At 46.1% G+C, this 22629-nt stretch overlaps 1 protein-coding gene across 6 annotated transcripts in view; it reads left to right on the forward strand.

Annotated features, from left to right (window-relative positions):
* Positions 1-13994, forward strand: part of RFX4 (regulatory factor X4) — a 161180-nt gene extending 147186 nt beyond the window's left edge. For all 6 annotated transcript variants that reach the window (XM_047868357.1, XM_047868356.1, XM_047868352.1 and 3 more), the window contains 3 exons: positions 1506-1668; positions 3852-3990; positions 12405-13994. In XM_047868357.1, coding sequence (XP_047724313.1) covers positions 1506-1668; positions 3852-3990; positions 12405-12677 — 575 coding nt within the window. In that variant the 3' untranslated portion in view covers positions 12678-13994. The remainder of the gene's footprint in view (positions 1-1505; positions 1669-3851; positions 3991-12404) is intronic.
* The last annotated feature ends 8635 nt before the right edge of the window (positions 13995-22629 follow it).

A 22629-nucleotide genomic window follows, 5' to 3' on the forward strand; every position in this document is an offset into this window, starting at 1 on the left:
GTAAAGCACTAAGCACAGTGCCTGGGCTTTATTAAATGCTCAATAAGTCGTGTCCCTTTTTCATGTTCTTGGAATGAACCTTTGTCACTTCGTTAAAAAAAAAGGGCATTACTTGCATTCCAAAGGATTCTCCCAATTTACGAAAGAGTTCAATACAGAGTTCTTTTAATAATAAACAGCTGTGTTCAAAGTAGGATTGCATTTTCACACACCTTTCAGAGCATCGCTCACTGAATTTCTGCCATGTAATTGGCATAGTGTGGTCCACCAACTCTTTCTTCCACCTGCTCCATGCCAGTGCAGCTACTCATGTGCCATCTGCAAAGTCCTTGGGATGGAAGGGACTGCAGTTTTTAACAAGAACCGCTCTTCTATCTTCCCCCAGGAATGCTGAGGTAGAAAAGATCTGCTGCAGAAAACACAGAAACGGAGCACCATGTTTTACTTCACTTAAGAATGGTTTCCCTTAACCAATTCTTCAGTTTTCCTGCGTCTGCAACGGGGTGTTGAATGGTCTTCCCTCCACCTCCTAAAATAGGCTTAATTATTTCCACTATATCAACATTCTCAAATTTATCAGAAATCAATGAGTATATCACTTAGTGATTTCTTAAATTACCATCTTTATATTCTAACCATCTCATAAAATTCTTAAGCACCTTGAGGGTTTTGCATTTTGTCAGTTTCTCTTCCCAATCCCCAACATTTTCAAGGTATCCAATTAAAAAGTAAATTAATGGAATTAGCAATATGTATGGAATAGGTCACCGCTCGGGTCACTGTCTAGTAATCTTCAAAAAGACCTGGGTAGGCAGAGCCCAGTAATCTACTTAGGGCTGCTTAGAGTGGTTTGTTGGCTCCCCAGCACCTGTTTAGTTGAGCGTTGAGAAGTTACTCAGCTGTGCCTCCCTGAGCATTTGTCCTCTCTCCTTCCCTCCCTCTTTCTCTTTCTACCTTTCCTTTCCCTTTTCTTTAAAGTTTTTATTGAAAAATTTTTGGTCACCAGGCTCTGCACTAGTAAGCACTGGGAATCCAATAGTGGACAAAGCAGACAAGGCACCTACCCTCATAGGGCTTCTAGTCTGGAGGAGGGAGGATGGCATTAAATCAATCACATTCATTAATGGGTGTAAGATTACAAATTGTGGTAGGCACCATGAAGGACTATAGTGCAGTAGGGGATCTGACTTAGTCTGGGATTAAGACACAGGGGGTACTAAGGGAAGAATGAGGTTTCAGACAGCAGTAACAGCATGTGCAAAGGCCCCGGGGTGCTGGGAATCGTGGTTCTCTGGAAAAAAATGAAAGAAAGATCTTGTGTCTGGATCAGAGAACAAAAACAGAGGTGGGGGATGCTTCTTGTGAGGTCAGCAAGGACTGAGACACACGCTTTGTAAAGATTTTGACATTCAGCTTAAAGAGCGTGGGAGGCCACTAAAGTGTTCTAAGAATGGGGCATGGAAGAACTGTGTTAGTGATTTATGCATCTTACTTGGTCTCTGCAGGAGCAATGCAGTCATACACATGGTCTCTGACCTATACGGTGACAACGGCAGCAGGGTCCCCAGCTGAAAACTCCCAGCAGCTGCCCTGCATGAGGAGTACTCATGTGCCTTCTTCCTCCGTCACACACCGGATACCAGTTTATCCGCACAGAGAGGAGCACGGGTAGGTGACCTTCCTGGAATGCATGCCACCATACTTTTACATTTGGTTTTAAACGGCAGGGTTCACTTGCAGCTGTTTTCTCAAAGGGCAGGAAGAATGGTGCCCGTTGCAAAGATGGCAGTGCGCTCGGCACTGTAGGGTACTGCGGAGAACCGTCTCTTGCGGTCCCCACAAGGCCAGAGAGGTGGGCACTAGGGAGCCCATTTCACAAATGAGGAAACTGAGACTTGTTCAAGTTCTGTTGCATAGGGTCACACAGCTGGTAAATGCAGGGCCCAGGCTGAGCATCTGTCTGACTCGAGAGCCTGTGTTCTTCCTTCTTTTCTGCTTTAGAGCCTCAGCAGAGAAATCCCTTCCAGCAGTTCCCCTGGGTGGGAAAGTTTCACGGTGGGGTCCAGGTCTCCTAGGACTGGATTAGAGGAGGACTTCCCCACCTGAGGGCTGAAGGTCCCTGGAGGGTAGCACTTATTAACAGGGTTCAGGAATCCCTGTGGGTTCCAACGGTGCTTTGTGCCACAAAGAAAGAATCCTTTGTTTTGCCCATTTTCTCTCAAATCCATGTGGTGGTGTTGCTGTGAAGAATAAACTGCAAATCCATTTAAAAGTGTTACCTGGGGGCCCCTGGGTGGCTCAGTCGGTTGGGCGTCTGACTTCGGCTCAGGTCATGATCTCGCGGTCCGTGAGTTCGAGCCCCACGTCGGGCTCTGGGCTGACAGCTCAGAGCCTGGAGCCTGTTTCGGATTCTGTGTCTTTCTCTCTCTCTGACCCTCCCCACTCATGCTCTGTCTCTCTCTGTCTCAAAAATAAATAAGCGTTAAAAAAAAAAAATTAAAAGTGTTACCTGAATCATAGTAGCTTCTTGCCATCATGCATTGTCTTCATTAAAAGACACTAATCTCGGGGCGCCTGGGTGGTGCAGTCGGTTAAGCGTCCGACTTCAGCCAGGTCACGATCTCGCGGTCTGTGAGTTCGAGCCCCGCATCAGGCTCTGGGCTGATGGCTCAGGGCCTGGAGCCTGTTTCCGATTCTGTGTCTCCCTCTCTCTCTCTGCCCCTCCCCCGTTCATGCTCTGTCTCTCTCTGTCCCAAAAATAAATAAACGTTGAAAAAAAAATTAAAAAAAAAAAAAAAAAGACACTAATCTCATAACATCTAACATGCAGCAATCTGAAAACTACTTATGACGTTAAAAAAAGGGCCCTTATGCTGAAGAAGGTAAGACTCTGCCATGTGGGTGCTGACCAGCAGACCACAGGAAGAGGCCCTCTCAGGTTTCCTCCACACAGTGGCCCAGCATCACGCAGCCAGGTGACAACCCCGAGGCTGGACACGGGCCTGGCTGTTGGCCTGGGTTCAGGTGCCCTTGACCAGTGAATAGGGCAGCTGTTATTTTCTCAGAGTTTACTTCTCTTAGAGTATCTTCCCACACATTTAGAATAGACTTTGAAAACTGTTTCAGGAAGCTTTCTGATTCTGGAGCAATGGCAGAATAGACACCCACACGATCATTGTCAGCATTTTTGCTGTAAAGATGTTATTGAGAACAGTGATAAGAATATCCCATGTTTTACAGGAATTTCTATTGTATAGATTGTCTTCACATACGTGAACCCCCAGAATAATGAGGGGAAGCGTTTTTACAAATGTGAGAAACAAGGCTGTAGGTAGCCTATGTTCCTACAGCTGGAAAGTGATGGAGCCAGGCTCAGCACGGGAGTCTTTGAGAGCTGGCTGACCGTGCCACGGTGTTTCCCCGCTGGAGAGAGCTCCTCATAACACACAACATCCTTCCCCCTCACAGGCAAGCAAAGGCCTGAACAATACAAAGCATAAATCCCAAAGTAATGTCTTCTTTCTTTCCTGGTTGACTTCGGGCTTTTCCACAGAGCAGGAGTAGAGGTTTCCATCACTAATTATGTTTTGCTCAGAGCTGGCTTTTCATTCCCTAAGCGCTCTCTGGGTGGTAAGGGAGGTATGCTGGGAGGGAGAGAAGGAAAATCAACTTGGGAGTTTAAACGCACCACAGCAGGGTTGGAGATGGTAAGAACCAAAAAGGAGGAGTAAAATGGAAAATGAGAAAGAAGAACTAAAAGAGAAAGAAAAGATGTGGTTGATTTTTAAAGGTGTCAAAGTGACTTGTCCCTTCCGTGACTCACAATATTCAATGTGCTTACTGCGGTTTAGGTACACGGGGAGCTATAACTATGGGAGCTATGGCAACCAGCATCCTCCCCCAATGCAGAGCCAGTACCCGGCCCTCCCCCACGACACAGCCATCTCTGGACCGCTGCACTACTCCCCTTACCACAGGAGCTCTGCACAGGTGAGTGGGCGGCCTGCTTCTTTGTCCAGGCCTTGGTATGCTTGGTGGCCGGTCTAGTCAACTTAACATAGTTAATTAGTACCTTCTGGATACTGTGTGCAGCCTGGGTGTCACCAAGGAGAGGATGGTCTTCTCCTAAGGGGCACCCCCATCCTTCAGCAACTGCCCACAGTGGGTGCTCAGCCAGCAGTCATCTCCACTCTCTCTCACGCACGTGGGTGCGCACCAGTGGTCTTTGGTTCCACCCTCACTTTGGCCTCTCTAATCCCAGAATCCGGTCAGCCGCGATGTCTGCTGCCCTTTCTCAGGCAGCCCCCTCACATGGGATCTTTTGTCTCCCATCCTCCCGGTGCTGGCCCTCATCGAGTCCTGTCAGGACTATTACCTCAGTGTCATTGTAACTAGTCCCCGGGTCTCACGTCTGTTCCTTTCCAGTCTAGTCCACATGTACAACCTCACCAGAAGAATCCTCCTAAAATGGGCCCTTTATCAGATTGTTCTCAGGCCACACATTTCCTTTGGCTCTTCCCTTGTCTAACAAACCATATCAACTCCCTGCAGCCTGTGGTGAATGGAAATTGTGGTTGTACCTATAATGTCAGCGTTGGGTCCTCTACTTGTCTCAGGCACTTCCTGTTGCTCTGGCCTCAAAGGCAGCCGGTCACCAGTTCTATTCAATTCTACATCCTCAAGGTCTCTGAATGCCCCCACTGTCCTTGCCTTAGCTCAGGTCTCACCTAGACTGTGGCAAAATTCTTCCCATCGGTTTCTGTATCACTAAACTTGCACCATTTCTGGTCCATCCTCTATGCTGTAGCTGGAGGAGTCTTTTGGAAAAAAAACTTGACTGGCCATTAACACTCTCCTTCTTTTCATGTCATCGCATTCAGAGTCAAGTTCAATTCCTTGGCATGCCTCCTATGACTTGTAACCATCTGGCTTCTGCCTGCCTCTGTGGCCTACCAACCACCCCACCACCATTTGCTCCAGCCTTGCCAACCCATGTGCAATTCGCAGATATTGTTCTCTCAGGCTGGGACTTTCTTCTCCAACCTTCTGCTTGTTGTTCAGGACACCAACCCTTCCTTCTTCCAGGACCTTATGACATACCACTGCTCTAGACTCGCACAGCGCCTCTGTTGGTAACCCTCCTCACACCCCAGGCTCTGTGCTGAGCACTTCACACATCGTCATGGTAATCCTTGCAGAAAGGAAGTGAGTGTCACCTGCCTGAGGATTTGAACCCAGGCAGTGTGACCCCTGTGTGTCCAAGCTCTTGCACATGGCTCTCTGCCACGTCTCCTGTGTCGGCATTCACTAAGGGTGTCTTGAACAGATGAGGAGACAGGAAGTGAGGCAACACAAAGGAGTGCAGAGGACATTCACTCCATCCCGCTGGTGGGGTGGGAGCCTGGGAGGTAAGCCGAGAGCTCTGCTTGAGGAGGGCACTCAGGATAAACTGGAAAGGTGCCCAATGGAGGCAGGGAGCTCTGCTGCAAAGCACTTGCAGACGTCTAGAATAGAGATAGCAGGACTTGAGAGAGGGTGGAGGCCACAATTGCATCAGCTGTCAGCACACGGATGGGCCTCTCAGGGCAGGCACTGAGGAGAGTGTATCCACAATACGTGGCACTCGGGGCAAACAAGCGTCTGTTTTGATTTCCATCTGCAGTACCAAGGGGAGCCCCGGTATAATCCCCAAACAAGCCGAGAAGTTGATTCCACTAAACCATCACCTGGGGCATTCATTATAGGTCTCCAACTGCGTCACACAGAGAAGCCAGATCCTTAGGTACTGCTTCCCTCGGGAGCAGAGTCTGTGCTCCTCACTGTGATCTGCAAAATGACTCAGAGCTGCTGCCAGAGCCTGGGTCACACTTAACAGCAGTGTAAGCAGATCATGCATGCATTCATTCGTACGTTCACTCATTCATTCATTTACTCTTGAATGATGCTTGGGTGCTGACTGCGTGGCAAGCACACTCTAGCCTCTGATAATAGCGGAAAAGGGGACAGAAGTAGGCCTGCTCTTGGAGAACTTATGTTCCAGTAGGAGACCGTCATCTAAGCAGCAGTGGCGAGATCAAGCTGAAGTTCCAAGCCACAGGCATTGTGTTCCCTCTTTCTTCCCTCCCTTGTCCATCCTCATGAAATTTCTGGGGTGATATTTTTATTTTTATTTGTTTTAATGTTTATCTATTTTGAAAGGGAGAGTATGTGAGCAGGGGAGGGACAGAGAAAGGGGGGGAGAGAGAGAGCGAGAGTGAGAGAGAGAGAGAAAGAGAGAGAGAGAATGAATCCCAAACAGGCTCTGTGCTGTCAGTGCAGAGCCCAATGTGGGGCTCGATCTCATGAATCATGAGATCATGACCTGAGCCAAAATCAAGAGTCAGACGTTTAACTGACTGAGCTACCCAGGTGTCCCTGAGGTGCTATTTTTAAAGACATTGCCATGAAAAGAAACCAGGGTCTCCTAAAGGCCCATGTGATCCCTGGTGATCAAAGATAGGTCTTGCAGCCTCCGCTCTGGAAGCCACAACAGTCCCCGAATGGAGCACTATCATTTGATAGCAATTCTTAATCGAAGGGCCAAGGACTAATTGAAAGTCCATGGAAGAAGAGGTGACAGGGTCAATCAGCCTTTTCAGCGTCCCTTCCCCCCCCCCCCACACACACACAGTGGCCTTTCAACAAGGTCTTTTGACAACTGCTGACCCCACCATGCATTCACACTCTATGCTTAAAGGGTTGTGCCTTGGCCTCCATTTATACAGCAGGGTGAGAAGTTATTTACATCACCTCTCTACCCAGGTTGATGGGGGTGGGGGATAGTGCTGCTGGAGAAGGTAGGGTGTCTAAAGACAAAGAATCCTTTGCTTTGTTTTTCACTAACATTTATGCATCAAGCTCTGTTTTAGGCACTTTCAAATACACGGACTCAATTCTCATAGCAACCTCAGGAAGAAGGCATTTTTCCTCCAGTTTTTAAAAAGGAGGAAACAGTCTCATAACATAATTTGCCCCAGCCTATGTATCCAGTAAGTAGCAAAGCAGACTCCCATGCAAATTCTCCAGCTTTGAACCCCAAGCCCGGGGCAATGAACACTCCACCCAGTATGGTTTGGAGGGTAGGACGCAAATTCAAGAAGTTACTCTAACTGTTCTCAGTCAGTTTCAAGCTACCCAAAAGAAGAATCACATACCCTAGACTCACTTTCTCTCCTCTTGTGGTACTTTGGTTTAATGTTGAACAGAGAGGGGAAAAATCCACTGCAGGGCTAATTAGTTTCTTTAGCTTTCCAGAGCAGAGTTCAAGCTGTTCCAGTCCTGAGTAGTGAATATCACACTTCATTGTGTCAGACTCACTGGGGAAAAAGATGAGTCTGAATTGAAGGAAAACCACAGTTATAGAATATTGGTTAAGGAATCCCAAGCAGTCATCAGCACAAGAGTAACTGAAACTAACTTCTGCGAATAAATACCTGTCTTAAAGACGGATACAACACATCTGTGAAGTGCAGTGATTCCATGCGCCCCAGCATTTATAAGCTCAAAATAATCTGAAGTCCTTTGGTTGTTGAAACAGAGGATGTGTGTGCTCTTATTTATACTATTTATTTGCACAGCACATGCTTTCCTCTTGGGTAACAACAAAGGTAAACCTCCAGTCCTGCTTGAATTCTAGTAATTTCTGCATTAGTGAGTCCAGGTGAAGGAGGTGTAAGGCTTGAATTATTTCAGAAAAACACCCTTCTTGCAACTACGCTACACTTGCTCATATCAAACTAAGTGAACAAGGAAGGGATGGTCTCAGCTGCCCCTTCCCAGGTGCCCCTTCTTATGCTCGACCAAAAAGAGAAAACAAGCCAGACCAAATACACGGCTACAAAATATTTCTGGGCCTCATTCAACATGCGTTTGTGCAACTTCTACCCTGTCAGCAGCCGTGAATGTGAATTGGGTCCCTGAGCTCAAAAGCCATTTCATCAACGATGGCTAGAAACCCATGTACAGGAGACTAGAAAGCTTTTCTTTGTTCCTCATCTGTATGGCCAAGGCCTGACCTTGCCAGCCAGTCATGTAACTCTCACCGAATCTCTGGTGGCCCAGCACAGCCCAGGGCCAGTTTGCTTAGGGTGTTCCACTTTGGGATAGCATCTTGAGCCAAAGGGGACAAAAATCAATCAACCGTAGTGGTATAAGATCTGTGACTACAGAGCCAAGCTTCCTGGGTTCAAATCCCCGCTTTGCCTCTAATTAGCTCTGTGCTTCAATTTCCTTATCTAAAAAATGGGGAGAATTATAGTACATATTTCTTAGGGTTGTGAGGGTTAAGTAAGTTGATAAAGGTTAGGACAGGGCCTGGCTCATACTCAACACTATTTGTGTTTATTATTATTATTATCATCTTTCATAACACCACAGTTGTTATGTTTTGCATGGTATCTATGTCTCTTGCTATACTAGCTAGTAGGTACTCAGTTAAATACTTGTTAACGAAATGAATGAATGAATGGATCCTTGCTCTGGTACTAAGCTGCTGTGTGCCCTCAAGCAGATCATTTCCCCCTCTCTTGACTTCAGTTTTCTCATCTGTGAAATGAGAGGTAGGACGAGCTGGTCGGCCGCTAAGGCTCTTCCTGCTATTAATGGACCATGATCCTATGAGGCAAAGAAGAATATTAGTAATAGCTAACACATTTTGAAAACTTACTATATGTGGGAATTCTAAGAGTTTCAGGTGCATTAACTCAGTCCAACCCCTAAAAGCTCAATGGATGTGAACTGTCCGGCGAATATTTGGGGGGAGCTATATCCTCTTATAGAAGAGGCTAAGAGGAAGCCTGCCTGGGGGCAGGCCCACTGGCAGAACTTTGGTGCGGTGTGAGAGCCGCCTTTCATAGGAAAACAGTTTGCGCTCCTGACTGGGCCACCTTTCACCCCTTGCTCAAGTAGCAGTCCGTTTGGTGAGGGTCAGGGATAAAGGGCTTATTCTTCCCCTCTCCAAGTGCAGGAGAGTCAGCCTTGGTGTGGGGAGTTGTTTCTCAAAATAGAACTTCCTCATGATTCTAGAGAGGCCCAGAGTCCATCACAGCTGAGATGGCCATCTGACAGAACCTTTGACTACTCATGCGCACGCGCACACACACAGACACACACAGACACACACACACACACACACACACACACACACACACACACACGTGTGCCCACAAGTACCCCCTCACACACCTCTTTGAAGGGTGGGAACTGGGGACTTATCTCCAGTTTAACATCAGTAGCAACAGCATGTGATTTAACCCAGAAAATGGTAACTTCCTGTTATGGGCCCTCAACAAAAAGCGCCTTTATTCTGCGCAGAGCTCCCTGGACCCCAGAGTTTGTGCCCAGCATGCTTAAGCACCCTGCATGAAACCGGATGTAAAGTGTGAAAGGTGAGGCTGGTGCCACAGGCCAGCCTCAGCCGCTCCCACCATGCTAAATAGAAGCTTCATTGGTGGCGTTAATCACTAGGCTGAGGCAGCGGGCATTTCAGCCTCTCGTCTTTCAATGGTCTCTTCACCACAGGGAAAACGAGTCACTGACTCATTTGCAATTAGCTGACCTAACGGGACAGATTTTTCCATGCTGGATTCTGTGGTAACAGGATTTTATTGTCCCATTAGGGATATTTTGAGCCAGTCTCATTTCCAGGCAATTACTCTTTTGAGTCTGTGACACAACCCCTGGGCACAGCTGCATCTAGGGTCCTCGATTAGGCACAAAAGCCACACTCTCTGGGGTTCTATGAGAAAGAGGCTCCAAGTCCCTACTGTGACATTTTACCTACACTGGCCAAGGCAAGTGAGGCTCTGTCCACACCAGCGAGATGAGGCCTGGTCAGGGCCTGTAAGACCCTGTGCTGTGTAGGGGAGGAGGGAGCTTAAAGAAAGAGAAACAAAGACATTAAAGTATAATAGGGTGTCTTCCTCTCTTGTGTGATTCCGCCGTGGCAGGTTATGCCCAGTTTGCACCAGAGCGATGTGGGGGGAAATGCTACCCCAGCACTGGGTTTTATGCCAGCCCTCGTGCTAGCCTGCAGTGACTGTGGGCAGTGAGGATGCTTCACCTCACGAGTCCTGGTTTTCTCATGTAGATTCACAAGGTTGAATTATATGATCGCTAAGCTTCTGTCTAGGGGTGACACCCTGGTGTTCAGTCACCAGAGAGTGACTGGCATGCCAGGCATCATTCCAGATATCGGGGAATATGGTAGTGAACATGACAAAGCCATGCCAGGAGCTTATGAATAGAAGCCAGTGGAAACGGACAGCTAACAAGCAGGATGGTGAGCTCCTGACCGGAGAGGCAGAGGGTGAAGCATTTAGCTTCTTGAGATAGGATGTCCAGAAAAGTCTCTGAGGAGGTGACATTTGAGCGGAGACCTGAAGAAGGATGAAAAGGCAGGCGTGCAAGGAGCTTGGGGGTAGGGGTGGGAAACAAGTATTCTAGGCAGAGGGAACAGGTAGGACAAATTCTCTGAGAGGGGAACCATCTTGGCCCGCCATAGGATGGGAGAGGAGGCCTCTGTGCCAGGGAGAGCACCATGAGGTAAGGGGACGTGTGCAGGGCTTACTTGAGAGTATATCAGGAGGGGGAGCAATCTTTTGGAAAAACATTAGGGACTGTCTTATAATAACATTTCTCAATGTTAGCTGTTTGATACCTGGGATCTTGTTTTCTTGGACAGGGCCAAATCCTACGATGGTCTCAGGCCTGAGGGTTCACCATGGCTGCCATACGAACAGCATTCTGTAGATTCCCATAATGGGCACATGGATGCACTTAAGCATCTTTGATCGGATTTGAGGATATGAAAGCCTTGGTATGCTGTCCACAGTCTCCTTGGCAACCACCCTGGGTACCTTCTCCCTTGAGTTCCCAGACACCACCTGCACGCTTCTCTCCCTCCTTCCTACCTGTTCTTTTCACTGTGAAGTGGCTGCCGTTTCTGTGTAAGGCATGCCGTCCCGTGTAAGAGAGAGTCCTAGCTACTAGAAGTTGGAGCCCTCTTTCTTGACCTATGAATACCTGTTTCTCTTTGCCTGCTTTGGGCCTAACAGCCTTCCCCTGCTTCCTTCGGGCGCCTAGTCAAAGGCAGAATGGTTCCCTTTGGCCCCCTCGACTATGGGGAACAGCCATTGTTGTCATCACCCCTTCTCTCAGCTGTCTAGGCTTCAGCCTGTCTGTCTCCCTCACAGGAGGCAGCCTCCCACCTAATCCCTCGGGGCTCCACTCTCCAACTGTCAGGGAAGACAGATGGGGAGCAGAAGAATTCATACATTCACACACACTCTCTCCCCTACTCGCTGCCCTTGCCATCCTTGTTGACTGGCTCCTGTCCTGGTTGGGGTGGCCCTAACGTAGCCCAGCGAGGAAATCTTTGTGTCGACTGGCCTGGCCGGCAAACCGGGAGCTCTCAAAGAGAGCCCAGAGCTCCTCCCCTTCCTCCCCTGTGATTGCACTAAAAGGGGCTTATTTGCATAGCTGTCTTGGAAACAGAGAAGAATGTAGAAGAAGAAGCACTTCAGAGGCACTTCTCTTATTCCTAATTCTTTCTAGAACTGCTTCCCCTCCTCTGTCCTATACAAAAGCACCCCTCCCATCCCCTCTCAATTGGCTTATCTGGACTCCTTCCTCCACATTCACACCAAGCCCGACAATTTACCATTTCCTACTTGTGCATCTTTCAGAACTTCAGTGAATGTGAACCCAAAAGGGAGATGTTCTCTAAATGATAGGCACTAATAATAACCTTTGAAGCTGTTGGCTTGCTTCCTCTTCAAATGCCTGCTTTTAGGCTGCAGTTCATAATTGAATTCAACTGTAAAATGCTATTTTTAATAATGTCACTGTGGTTTACTTGGTAGTGTTGTTCTCTTGGGTTGATGGAGTGGGACCTAGCACATCTCCATAACTAATGGTAAAATTCACAACTATACATCCATATATCTATATCGATTTGGACATGCTGTTACTTGTTTCTCTCTCTCTCTCTCTCTCTCTCTCTCTCTCTCCCCCCCCCTCTCTCCCCCTTCCTCCCTCCCTCTCTCCCTCCCCCCCTGTATTCCCAGTGGGGCTGTTCCTTCTTTTGGATTTGACTTCCCCAAATATTCCACATTAAGAGCACAAAATCAATATTACTACTTGAGGGAACACCAGCCCTACTCTTGATTTGAAGTCCTTTGCCTTTTTCCTGTTGGTTACTTCCTAGACCAAGGTTCCATCTTTCAGGAGTTCACTGATTACTTCCTATCAACTTCCATTAATAGCATCTTAAGAAATTTAACTTAACTTGTAAATATGACCCATATTGTGTATGTGCAACTTCCAAGCTAATTTTAACTTTGTGGAATTTCTTTCCCCTCAACAAGTACCCTTTCAATAGCCCCACTTCCCGGATGGAACCCTGTTTGATGAGCAGTACTCCCAGACTGCATCCTACCCCAGTCACCCCCCGATGGCCAGAGGTGCCCACAGCCAACACGTGCTACACAAGCCCGTCTGTGCATTCCACAAGGTACGGAAACTCTAGTGACATGTATACACCCCTGACCACGCGCAGGAATTCTGAGTACGAGCACATGCAACACTTTCCTGGCTTTGCTTACATCAACGGAGAGGCCTCCACAGGATGGGCTAAATGACTGCTATCACAGGAATCCATATTTAATATTAATAATAATTATTAATAATAAACCCAACAACCCACCCCCAGAAGACGTTATCTCTACACATCATAACTCGTGGACTATTCCTAAGTGTCCATTTTCCTAATGAATGTGAGTCTGGGATTCAGTGTGGGATGAATAAACTTTAGTTCAGAAACAGGACTCACTAAAAGTCAGTGAGATTGGGTTCCTGTAGCCAAGCCAGACTTGACTGTTTCTATAGAGCACTATTTTGGGCAGGCCAATCTGTGCCTTTTCCCTCTGTTCCACGACTTTGCTTTGTGTTGGCAAACACTCCCTGTAAGCTACTTATTTTCCTGTTGACAAAAGCTCATTAGTCTTGATGGATACTAGAGACAGAGTCTGGTTTGTGTTCTTGGATGGGCACATAATTTACCAAGAGCATTCACCTTGCCATCTGTCATCTTACTATACAACGAACAGCCCTCAGGTATGTTCTACGCATCCCTTCTTCCTGGTGGTGCCGTCACTGCTTCCTGGAACACCGGGGCTAAATGCTGGTGTCTGGAAGACTCTAGATCCCCTGTTATTACACTCATGTTATTCACAGTACCTGCATTGTCTTGGAATGTAAGCACTGTCTAGAGGGAAGGAAGAGGCCTGTTCTGTATGCCTTAAGTTGATTGAGGTTTGTAGGGGACCGGTTCTTCTACATACAAGTATTTGTCCTAAGTTTGCACAATGGCTAGTGTCAGCAAAAGGCAGGAGAGGGGCTTTTGAAATTCTGTGAGAATGTGGATGTATGGTATTGAGTATCACACTCAGCTCTGCTGTATTAACTTTGTGAAACCAGATGGACCAAACATTAACTTACCAAGCACCAAGCGTGAAAATGACTTTCGTGGTTCCTTCATAAGACCGTAATAATTTCCGACACTTTGATAGAAAAAAATTTTTTCAAAGCTGTGCCTTTGAGCCTATACTATACTGTGTATGTGTGGAAATAAAAATGTATTGTACTTTCGGAAACTTTTTTCGTAGGCATTTTTCTGTCAGATTGGTAGCAATTTGTGAGGTTTGTTAGAGATTAACATAGGTTTTCTTTCTGTATTATAAAATGCACCAAGCAATTATGGTGGACCTATTACCCTATGGGTAAGAAATAAATGGAGATATGACATCGGATGTTTCAGCAGTTGTTCTGTAAATAAAATCTTTGATCACACCACTCAGTGTGATAATCATGTCTACAGCTAAAATGGAAATAGTTTTTTCTGTACAGTTGTGCAAGATATGAATGGTTTCACACTCAAATAAAAAGTATTGAAATGACCTGCTTTCTTCATTTTCATTCTGCATTTGACATGACTTCTGTGTGTGTGTGTGTGTGTGTGTGTGTGTGAGAGAGAGAGAGAGAGAGAGAGAGACAGAGAGAGAGAGACAGAGAGAGAGAGATAGCATTCTGAATACTCAGGGTGTAAACAGGCAAAACAAAACTAAGTGGTCTTATCTGGTTGTTCTTATCCACTTCTCCCATCGTCTTGTCATAAAGCAATCATTAAAATTTGGATAGGCCACACATCCGGTCCTTGAAGATTTAGTATCTACAGCCTAGTTGAGGTCTGTAAGGGACCAGTTCTACATACAAGGATTTGTCTTAAGTTTGCACAATGGCTAGCGTCAGCAAAGGACAGGAACCTTTTAGCTCTTACAGGGAATATTATTCTTCAATACCAGCATCAAGAGGTCCCCTGGTCCTTAGTTCATTATGCTTTAATGATCTGTGGGTGTAAAGATACTTGAAGTGCAGTGCTTTAAATATTAGTAAACTTCTGGAACAGAACAGTAACATTACTGAATATTAAGTATCAAAAAGTCCTTCTCCAGCACTGCATTTTGATTCTAGGATTGAGGAGCGAGGACATAGAGGCAAGATGACTGTTTTGTCCAAACGTTAAAGAGTAGGATCTATGAGAAATTCAGAGCCACAGATTTCCAGAAATGGCAGCAGTGACTATTTTAACTAAAAGGCAAGAGAATTTGACAACTCGATTTGCATGTTGAAAGATTTCTTTTTAAAGCCAAGCTCTTACTTGCTATTACATAACATATTTATACCTAAGAATGATTTTAGGATTAAAATGATATATTTTACACAGCATCCCCTTAAAAATATTTCACTATGTTGGGGCACCTGAGCGGCTCAGTTGGTTAGGCATGCAACTTCGGCTCAGGTCATGATCTCGTGGTCCATGGGTTCAAGCCCCACATCGGGCTTTGTGCTGATAGCTCAGACCTGGAGCCTGCTGCAGATTCTGTATCCCTCTTTCTCTAACCCTCCCCTCTCGGGCACACTCTCTCTCTCTCTCAAAATAAAACATTTAAAAAAATTTAAAAAATTTCACTGTGTTGTTCAACAAAAAGAAAGTAGATGTTGGATTTCACTCCCGGAAGATAAATTAGTTTGATCTCTTGGCCACAGTGCATTAGTTGGCCCTGAATGAGGAAAGTGGGAGGGGGGGGGGTGCAGGGGGAGGGGGGCAGAAGGAAGAAGAAGAAAATGTCAGATTCAGTCACTGCATAACATGAACCATACCTGTTGCTCTCATACAGTTCAAAGCTAGTGCTTCATAAAGGAAAGGATGTAGTAAGTCTGACTTTTGACTTACCAGACACACAAAAGAAGAAGCAATTGCCCAATTGTCTAGCCAGGTAGCAGCAGCACATAATAACACTCCTGTGCAAACAACAGCCACAAGGTCATTAAATGTACAGATCTTTAGGCAAAAATAGTCACAGTCAACAAGGGCTGAGTCCCAGAGAATAGAGTGGACATTCCAACAACTTTTCAGGGGAGGGAATGTGTGCCTCCTGCTCGCAGCACAGCAGAGAACTGGGGGTCAGCACTGTAGGAAGAGGGAAGCTTTTGATGAGGACAAGTGGTCCCCGGGCACACTCTCCAGAACACAAGGTGCCCATGTCTTGGGAGTTGAGTGTGTTACTTGTGTTCCCAATTGTTCTAAACCTTCCATTTCAGAATGGAGAAGGATCTGATTAGGAAAAGACAACAGCTGCTGTGAACTCAGGACTCAAATGCACCTTCTCTGCCTCTGATGGTTCCTTGCCAGTCACCAGAATGGGAATGGGCAAGGTTGGCAGCTGGGAGTAGGGCCAGTCACTTGTCAGAGGAAGAACAGAGGAGTCTTGGCAATAAAGGGACACTCCCCTCCTTAGGACTCTTTCTGAAAAGGACTCTGCCAGCTTGAAACTGGCTGAAGTTGTGAACAGCAGCCGGGATGGCTCACCCACGTTGCAAGCCTGTGGCGTCCTAGGCATCCATCCTGCTGTGTCCTTTTGTCAGGCCACTAGTACACCCCAGGTCTGGGAAGAAAGGGAATCTGTGGCCCCTCTGAGACTGCAGCCCAGTCAGAGACCAATCAAACGTGTGGCATTAGGTAAGCCCAACCCAGATGGGGAGAGGGACTGAAATCGTGGAAAGAGAACTGAGAGGGAGTCTTGGCTTCACAACCATGTGACCTTGGAGGAGTCCAGAGTGAGGACCTCAGGCGGCGATGTTCTAGAACTATGACATCCCAAATCGTGGCCTGTGTGCTGCTGCTGGAGCGGGGCCGGCAGATCTGGGTGAGGAGGGCGGACAGCTTAGGGGAAACAAAGAATGGACTGGCAGCTGGGCAGTGATTCAGAGGCAGCCACAGGAGAGAGGACGACGGCTCCACCAGCTGGTGCTCAAAAACAGCCCGAGGTTTGTGCCCACGAGTGCGGCCCGTATACCTGCCCCCCGCCACCGAGCAAGCCGTACCCCCTTCCTCAGAGCCAGCCCCACTCTCTCACGATAGTGGTCTTCTGCTGTTTTCCTTGCCTCCAGCTTTGTCCTTCACGTTTGCTTTAAAGTGACATCAATCACAATGTCCGAAGTGACTCGGGCCATGGAAAGAGCAAAAACAAACAGGCTGTTTGTCCCAATTACTTACATCTCTTAAAGGCCGAATCACAAGATTTAGAAAAATTAAATGCTGGGAAGGAATGGTACAAATACTCCCTTTTTATACAGGGAAAAGAAAGAGAGTGGGGAGTGGGTTGATGTAGGTTTCCTGAGGCACAGAGTTCAGACTTAGACAAGGGCCAAAAGTATGCAAATCATCACCACTGGGGAGCTTAAGAGAAAAAGATGGAGATACTCATTGGCTTCAAAGTGAGGTAGCACTGGGATTAAATCTTGGTTCCACCAAAGATGTTGTGGAAGGGACATTCCTGCTCTGAGTAGGATTGGATTTCAGTGGTTCTCAACTCTGGCTGCCCATGAGTGTTACCCTGTCAACTTTAAAAAAAAAATACTGATGCACGGGGCCCACCACAGTACACAATGGGCCTGGCATGTGACCTGCCTCCAGCATCAGTAGCTTTCAAGCTCCCCAGGTGATTCTAATATGTAGCCAAGGTTGAGAAACACAACCCCTTACACCTTGAAGTTCTAAGATCCAGGGGCTGCTATTCCCTGAGTAGCTTTTGCCCAGGGTTCCAGTCTGTCCAGAGTGGAGAAGAGTGCCACTCCCCCCTCCCCACCCCAGTCTACACTATTTGGTTTCCCCCTCCACCGCAGCTGACAAAGCTTTCCCTAAGGGCACTGTTTTGTTTGCCCTTCAGCCCAGCCCACCTCCCTACCACTCTGCTGCCTGCCCTCCTAACCTGGACCTTCTCTGCTTCAGTTCCTTGGCAGTCTCCCAAGCTGAGCCAGCTTGGACACAGCTCCTGTGGTTTCCTCTTCTTCCAAGGAGGTCAGAACCTTTTGTGCTTCGTCAGCCTCCTCCCTGAAGCTCTTCCCCCCCATCCCTCCCTCTGCACCTCACCCCCCCAGCCTTCTCACCCCCATATTTTGCTGCTGCTAGTGTAGGTGAGACGGAAGACGTGGGCCCCAAGAGTTGAGAAAGGAGCTGTTGCTAGGAAAGGAGTGTGGGTGAAGAGAGGTGGTGGGTGGGAGAAATAGGGCTCCCCGGTTGTATTCTACTGTCTGCCATCATACATGCCTCAAGAGCTAAAACCAGTTGTTTGGGAACTATGATGAAAAGTAATGAGGTCTGACCATGACAGCAGGGTGAGGGGACCAACCTCAGGAACAGCTGCAGTGCTGCCGCTTGGTATTTATAATAGTCTCCTGAGAGAAGGGAAGAGCTGTGGAGAAGAGTTGAGAAGGAGTGAATTCTCCGGGAAGTGCCAAACTGTGACCCCACCAGGGCTGGTATCCAACATGTTCTGGCCTGCGCTCCACCTCTCAGACGTGGTCAGCTGCAGGAACCGACATGTAGTCAAGGCAGAGTGACCGTCTAAATGAGGGGCCTGCGGCACGCTGGGCGGCACATTTCTGAAACAGCTCTGCCTCCATTCATGGAACTTCCCATTTCTTGGGGTCTGCTCTGTGCCAGGCACAGCAGAGGCCTCCTCTCCGTTCCTCACAACCTCCTGGCAGTGTCAGTGGTACAACCATTTCTATTTAGAGGTGAAGAAACGGAGGCGCTGAGCCTCGCCCCAAGTCACACACAGTAAGTGGCAGGGCTGGGATTTGAGGACAGAACTGCCCTGCTCCCCAGTCTGTGTTCTTCCTACAATACACTGCCTTCTTCCTCCTTCCTCCTTTTGTCTCCACTCCACCCCACCCCCATGCCTCTCTCCTAAGCGCCTTTGGCCGGTGCAGATTTTAAATCAACCTTGACCATGGTAATAGAACCTACTGGGGTTGAAAAGAGTTTCAGAAGTTCTGGGAAATTCTTGTGTGTGCTAAATGAAGGCAGTTTCTAGGCCGGGCACCAGATCTTCCCCCACACTCGGAGTGGCATTCCACTCACTCTAAGTTAACAGCAGACTAGCTTTCCCTCTTGTCCTTTCCCAGGGCACATACAAACCAATACATTATCAGGGACCAAGATTTGGTCATTCTATACAGAAACAGGAACAAAAGAAAATCAGTAATAATGTAAAACAAAACAAAAAAAAATACCAGGTCACGGGAGGATTTTTATTACCAGGTTGAAAAAAGGCTCTGCAGGGGAGGCGCAATGAGCCAAGTATTCACCAGAATGAAGTCATTTGAAGGGGGGAGGCGAGGTGAGGGGGGACTGGCTACCTCTTGCTGTTCAGGTCACTACCCTTTGACAGCGGTGGCCTCTGACCTCAACAACCCTACAATTCTGTTTTGACTGACCCTGAAACCCATGAAATTCAGATGTAGGCACTGCCCAAAAGTTGAGATAAAGCTGACTAATATGGGAAAAGCTCCCGGTATGTGCCCCCAGCTGAAAGGAGCTGGCAGTTCTTTGGCGGTAGATGCAATTTATTCTGTCCTCCTCCTTTCAGGGAAATGCTAATCCTTCATAGGCAACTGGAGGGGAAGACTAAAATGTGTTGATGATGAATGACAATAATCCTTTGTCCACTTCTGCCTCCTCCTAGGGTTGAACCTTAAGAGTTTAATCAAATGTTGGTAAGTAAATTAATGCTTTACTGCATAGATTTAAAAAGGAAGTGGTGGGAAGAAGGGCTGTGAGAATATATTTTTTCTGACATGTGAATCTCAAATACTTAATTGCAAAGGCACTGATATGGGGCGTGTGTGTGTGTGTGTGTGTGTGTGTGTGTGTGTGTTTTGGGTGTTTTAGTCCCCTTATTTACACATGCACACATAAGACAGTATTCACAAACTGTCTTATATTAAAGGCTATCAGTGTAAAGACATTAAGGTTTAAAGACCTTAAGACTTCAAGGTTTAAAAACCAAAGCAGTGTGCTGGAAATGCTTTTCTGTTGTTAAACATCAGCAACAACAAAACTCATGTGTTTGTGCATCAATAGGAATAACATGACCTTTATCCCCAAATCTTCACATCATTGTGCAGGAGGCTGCATTTCTCATTCCGGTTCAGCTAACAATTTAGTGGCTACTCCACACCAGGTGTGCTGTGCTGGCCACTTTGACAGCCATCTCTTTTAACCCTTACAGCCTCCTCCAAAGTAAGTGGTATAATGCTTATTACAGTTGAGAAAATCAATGTTCAAAGAGGAAGAGTGACTTATCCCTGAACACCCAGGGACAGAGGTAAAATTCAAACTAGTCTTTTGGCCTTCAAGTTTTCCTATTGGATACAAAAACCTGGTTTCCAGAGGATTTTAAGGAATTTGACAAATGATAGGCTTCTGAGAGGCACACAGAGAGTCGGGACTCAAACCCAGGTTTTCCAATCACCAGCCCTGGGTCTTTTGCCACATTACAGCATTGCCACCCAAAGCGCTGGGTTTTCCCAAGAGGTGTTTGGATGGGATTCCAAGCCAGCAAGATGCAAATAGGTCTGACCTACATTCCAGCTCTTGGATAAATAAAAACTCCTAAAGGGCAGAGCCCATTTTGTGTGCTTAATTTGAGAGTCCCACTGTGGACAGTCAATATTAAACAAGAATAGGTACATTTGCCAAGGACTAACAGCATGGGTTCAATTTTAGCAATTAAAATACTGGGAATATGACTGAGGATCCTAATAAAGGTGCTGGAAGGCTGGATCGAGTAATCATAGATTTATAGGAGTTAAAAAAAACAACAACTTTGAAGTCATCCAGTCCAACTCTAATTTTATAAATGAGACCCTGAGAAATTAAAATAATGTGCACAAGGATCTGACACTGGCTGGCAACTGACCCTCTCCTGTCTCCCAGTGCTATTTAACTTTTTGGCATATGGCATAGTAAGAGAATGTTTTCAGGAATGTAACATGCCATAAACTGAAGTTGGATTGGCTGCCTATGGAGTCATCATTGATTATGAAATGTCCTTCATATTTAACTTTTACTTATCCCACTGACCAATTGACCTCTAAGAAATCCCCATTGCTGGCTTTCAAGTTCAACCAAGTCAATATTTCTCAATAAGTGTCTCATTAATTTTGTTCTCCTGAACTTCTTTCATGGCATTCCCCCCTACCTGCTGGCCCTCCAAACTCCCTCCACCATTCTTTCTTTATAATTTGCCTTCCCTGAGAAGGCTTCTCTGCTTCCTTGTCTTCCCATCAATGTTCATCTTGCAATTTCCACAGTACTTATGTTCAATTCCTTTCTTCCTATTAAAAAACATTCACTTATTGCCTGGGTGTTTCCTATATCCCCAAAGGACAGGATCAATTGTTTCTACTTTTTTTTTTTTTTTATGGTGCCTAAGACAATGCTGTGCTCCAAAAAACCACCAAATAGTTGTTTAAGGAACAAATCATGTTGATTGACTTTGCTACAAAAGGGAGACCTCGTTATTGGTAGAAAATGAAATTAAAATCACTTTCTTCTGCTAGGTTATTCTGAATTCTCAAAGACTAACGAGTCACATGCACATGAATTTGATAGTCTATCAAAAAACTAGGTCAGGGGCGCCTGGGTGGCTCAGTAGGTTAAGCGTCTGACTCCTGATTTCAGCTCAGGTCATGATCTTGTAGTTTGTGGGATCGAGCCCTGAGGGCACAGAGCCTGCTTGGGATTCTCTCTCCCTCTCTCTCTCTCTCTGCCCCTCCCCTGCTAGCATTCTCTTTCTCTCTCAAAATAAATAAACTAAAAAAAAAAAAAAAAAAAAAAAACCAACTAGTTTGGTGGTTGATAGTGTATCAAAATATTAGTCCAGTGGTTCTGAACCCTGGCTGCTCATTCAAATCAACTTGGAAGCTTTTAAAACTACCACTACCCAGGCCTCACCACAGATCAACTGAATCAGAATCTTTGCAGGTATGCCCAAGCAATGATTTGCATATGCCATATTGGTATTTGATTTGCACATATTGATTTATACAACCTCACTCTTATGAATAGATTTTTCTAAAGAATGAGCATGAACAAATATGGTTTTGTTGTTGTTCTTAGAATCACAAAATTTTAGAACTGAGAAAGAACTAAGATAATATCTGGACCAACCCCTTTATTTTGCAGCTGAAGACTCTGTGGCTTAAGAGAGTTTGAGTAGCCTGATACAGTGGTGAGATGATTGCTGAGTGACCGGTCATATCCTGAATTAGTGGAATTCTCTGAACTCCACACAAAAAACATTGTGTGTATGTGCGTGCGTGTAAGATTTGGATTTTAAAAGCTGTTAGCACCAGGTACTACTTAAAGACCAATTTGGCACATTCCATCTAGCCCGTTGTCATGGCAGAGGAAATGTCACAGTGGGATATATCAAAGTCCAAAATAAATGACTAGTATATATTTGCAGGCTTTTTCATTGGCCCCAATCCATAACATTTTATGCTATCAGAGCCCAGAGCACTTCTAGCCCTTAACTATACCACTTATTAGCAGATTTACTGCTTATGAGCAAGCTAATCAACACCCTGAACTTCCCTTTTCTCTATAAAAAGGAAGACAGTGCCTGTCCTATTGACCTTGCATTTTTCAGCTATTATAAGGATTAAATCAGATGATCTACGTATGGATGTCTTGAGAATAGTAAGGCACCGTGTATATATCTGTATAGAATTACTATGTTGCTATCTTTCAGAGCAATGACTTGTGAATAAACGTGTTACTTTGATTACCCAGGCTCTAAATCCTAATTCCTTGGTACCATGCCACCCAAGAATCAACAGGAACTGGAGTTAGTGCTGGACTAGAGACTCTAGTCACTGAAAGTACCCCGTAACTAAATATTTAGGGAGGTAAAGTGATGTAGTGACCCAGGATTCAGCTAGTCTAGGCTCTAGTCCCAGAGTCTGCTTTTAACTATTGACTTTGGACAAATCACTTAATTTTTCTGGGACCAGAGTCTCGTCAGTGGTCAAAAGATGACTTGAATTAGAGTCAAAGATCCTTTTGATTTATAAAATCAGAATATTAGTGCTTAATTAAAATTACTAAAGTGCAATTTCCCAAGCCATTAATTGATGTGGTTTCCCATTTTTTAAATCTCTTTTTAGAAGTTCAGGGTTGGA

This window comes from Prionailurus viverrinus, chromosome B4 (genome assembly GCF_022837055.1).
Source record: "Prionailurus viverrinus isolate Anna chromosome B4, UM_Priviv_1.0, whole genome shotgun sequence".
In the NCBI taxonomy this organism is placed as follows: Eukaryota; Metazoa; Chordata; class Mammalia; order Carnivora; family Felidae; genus Prionailurus; species Prionailurus viverrinus.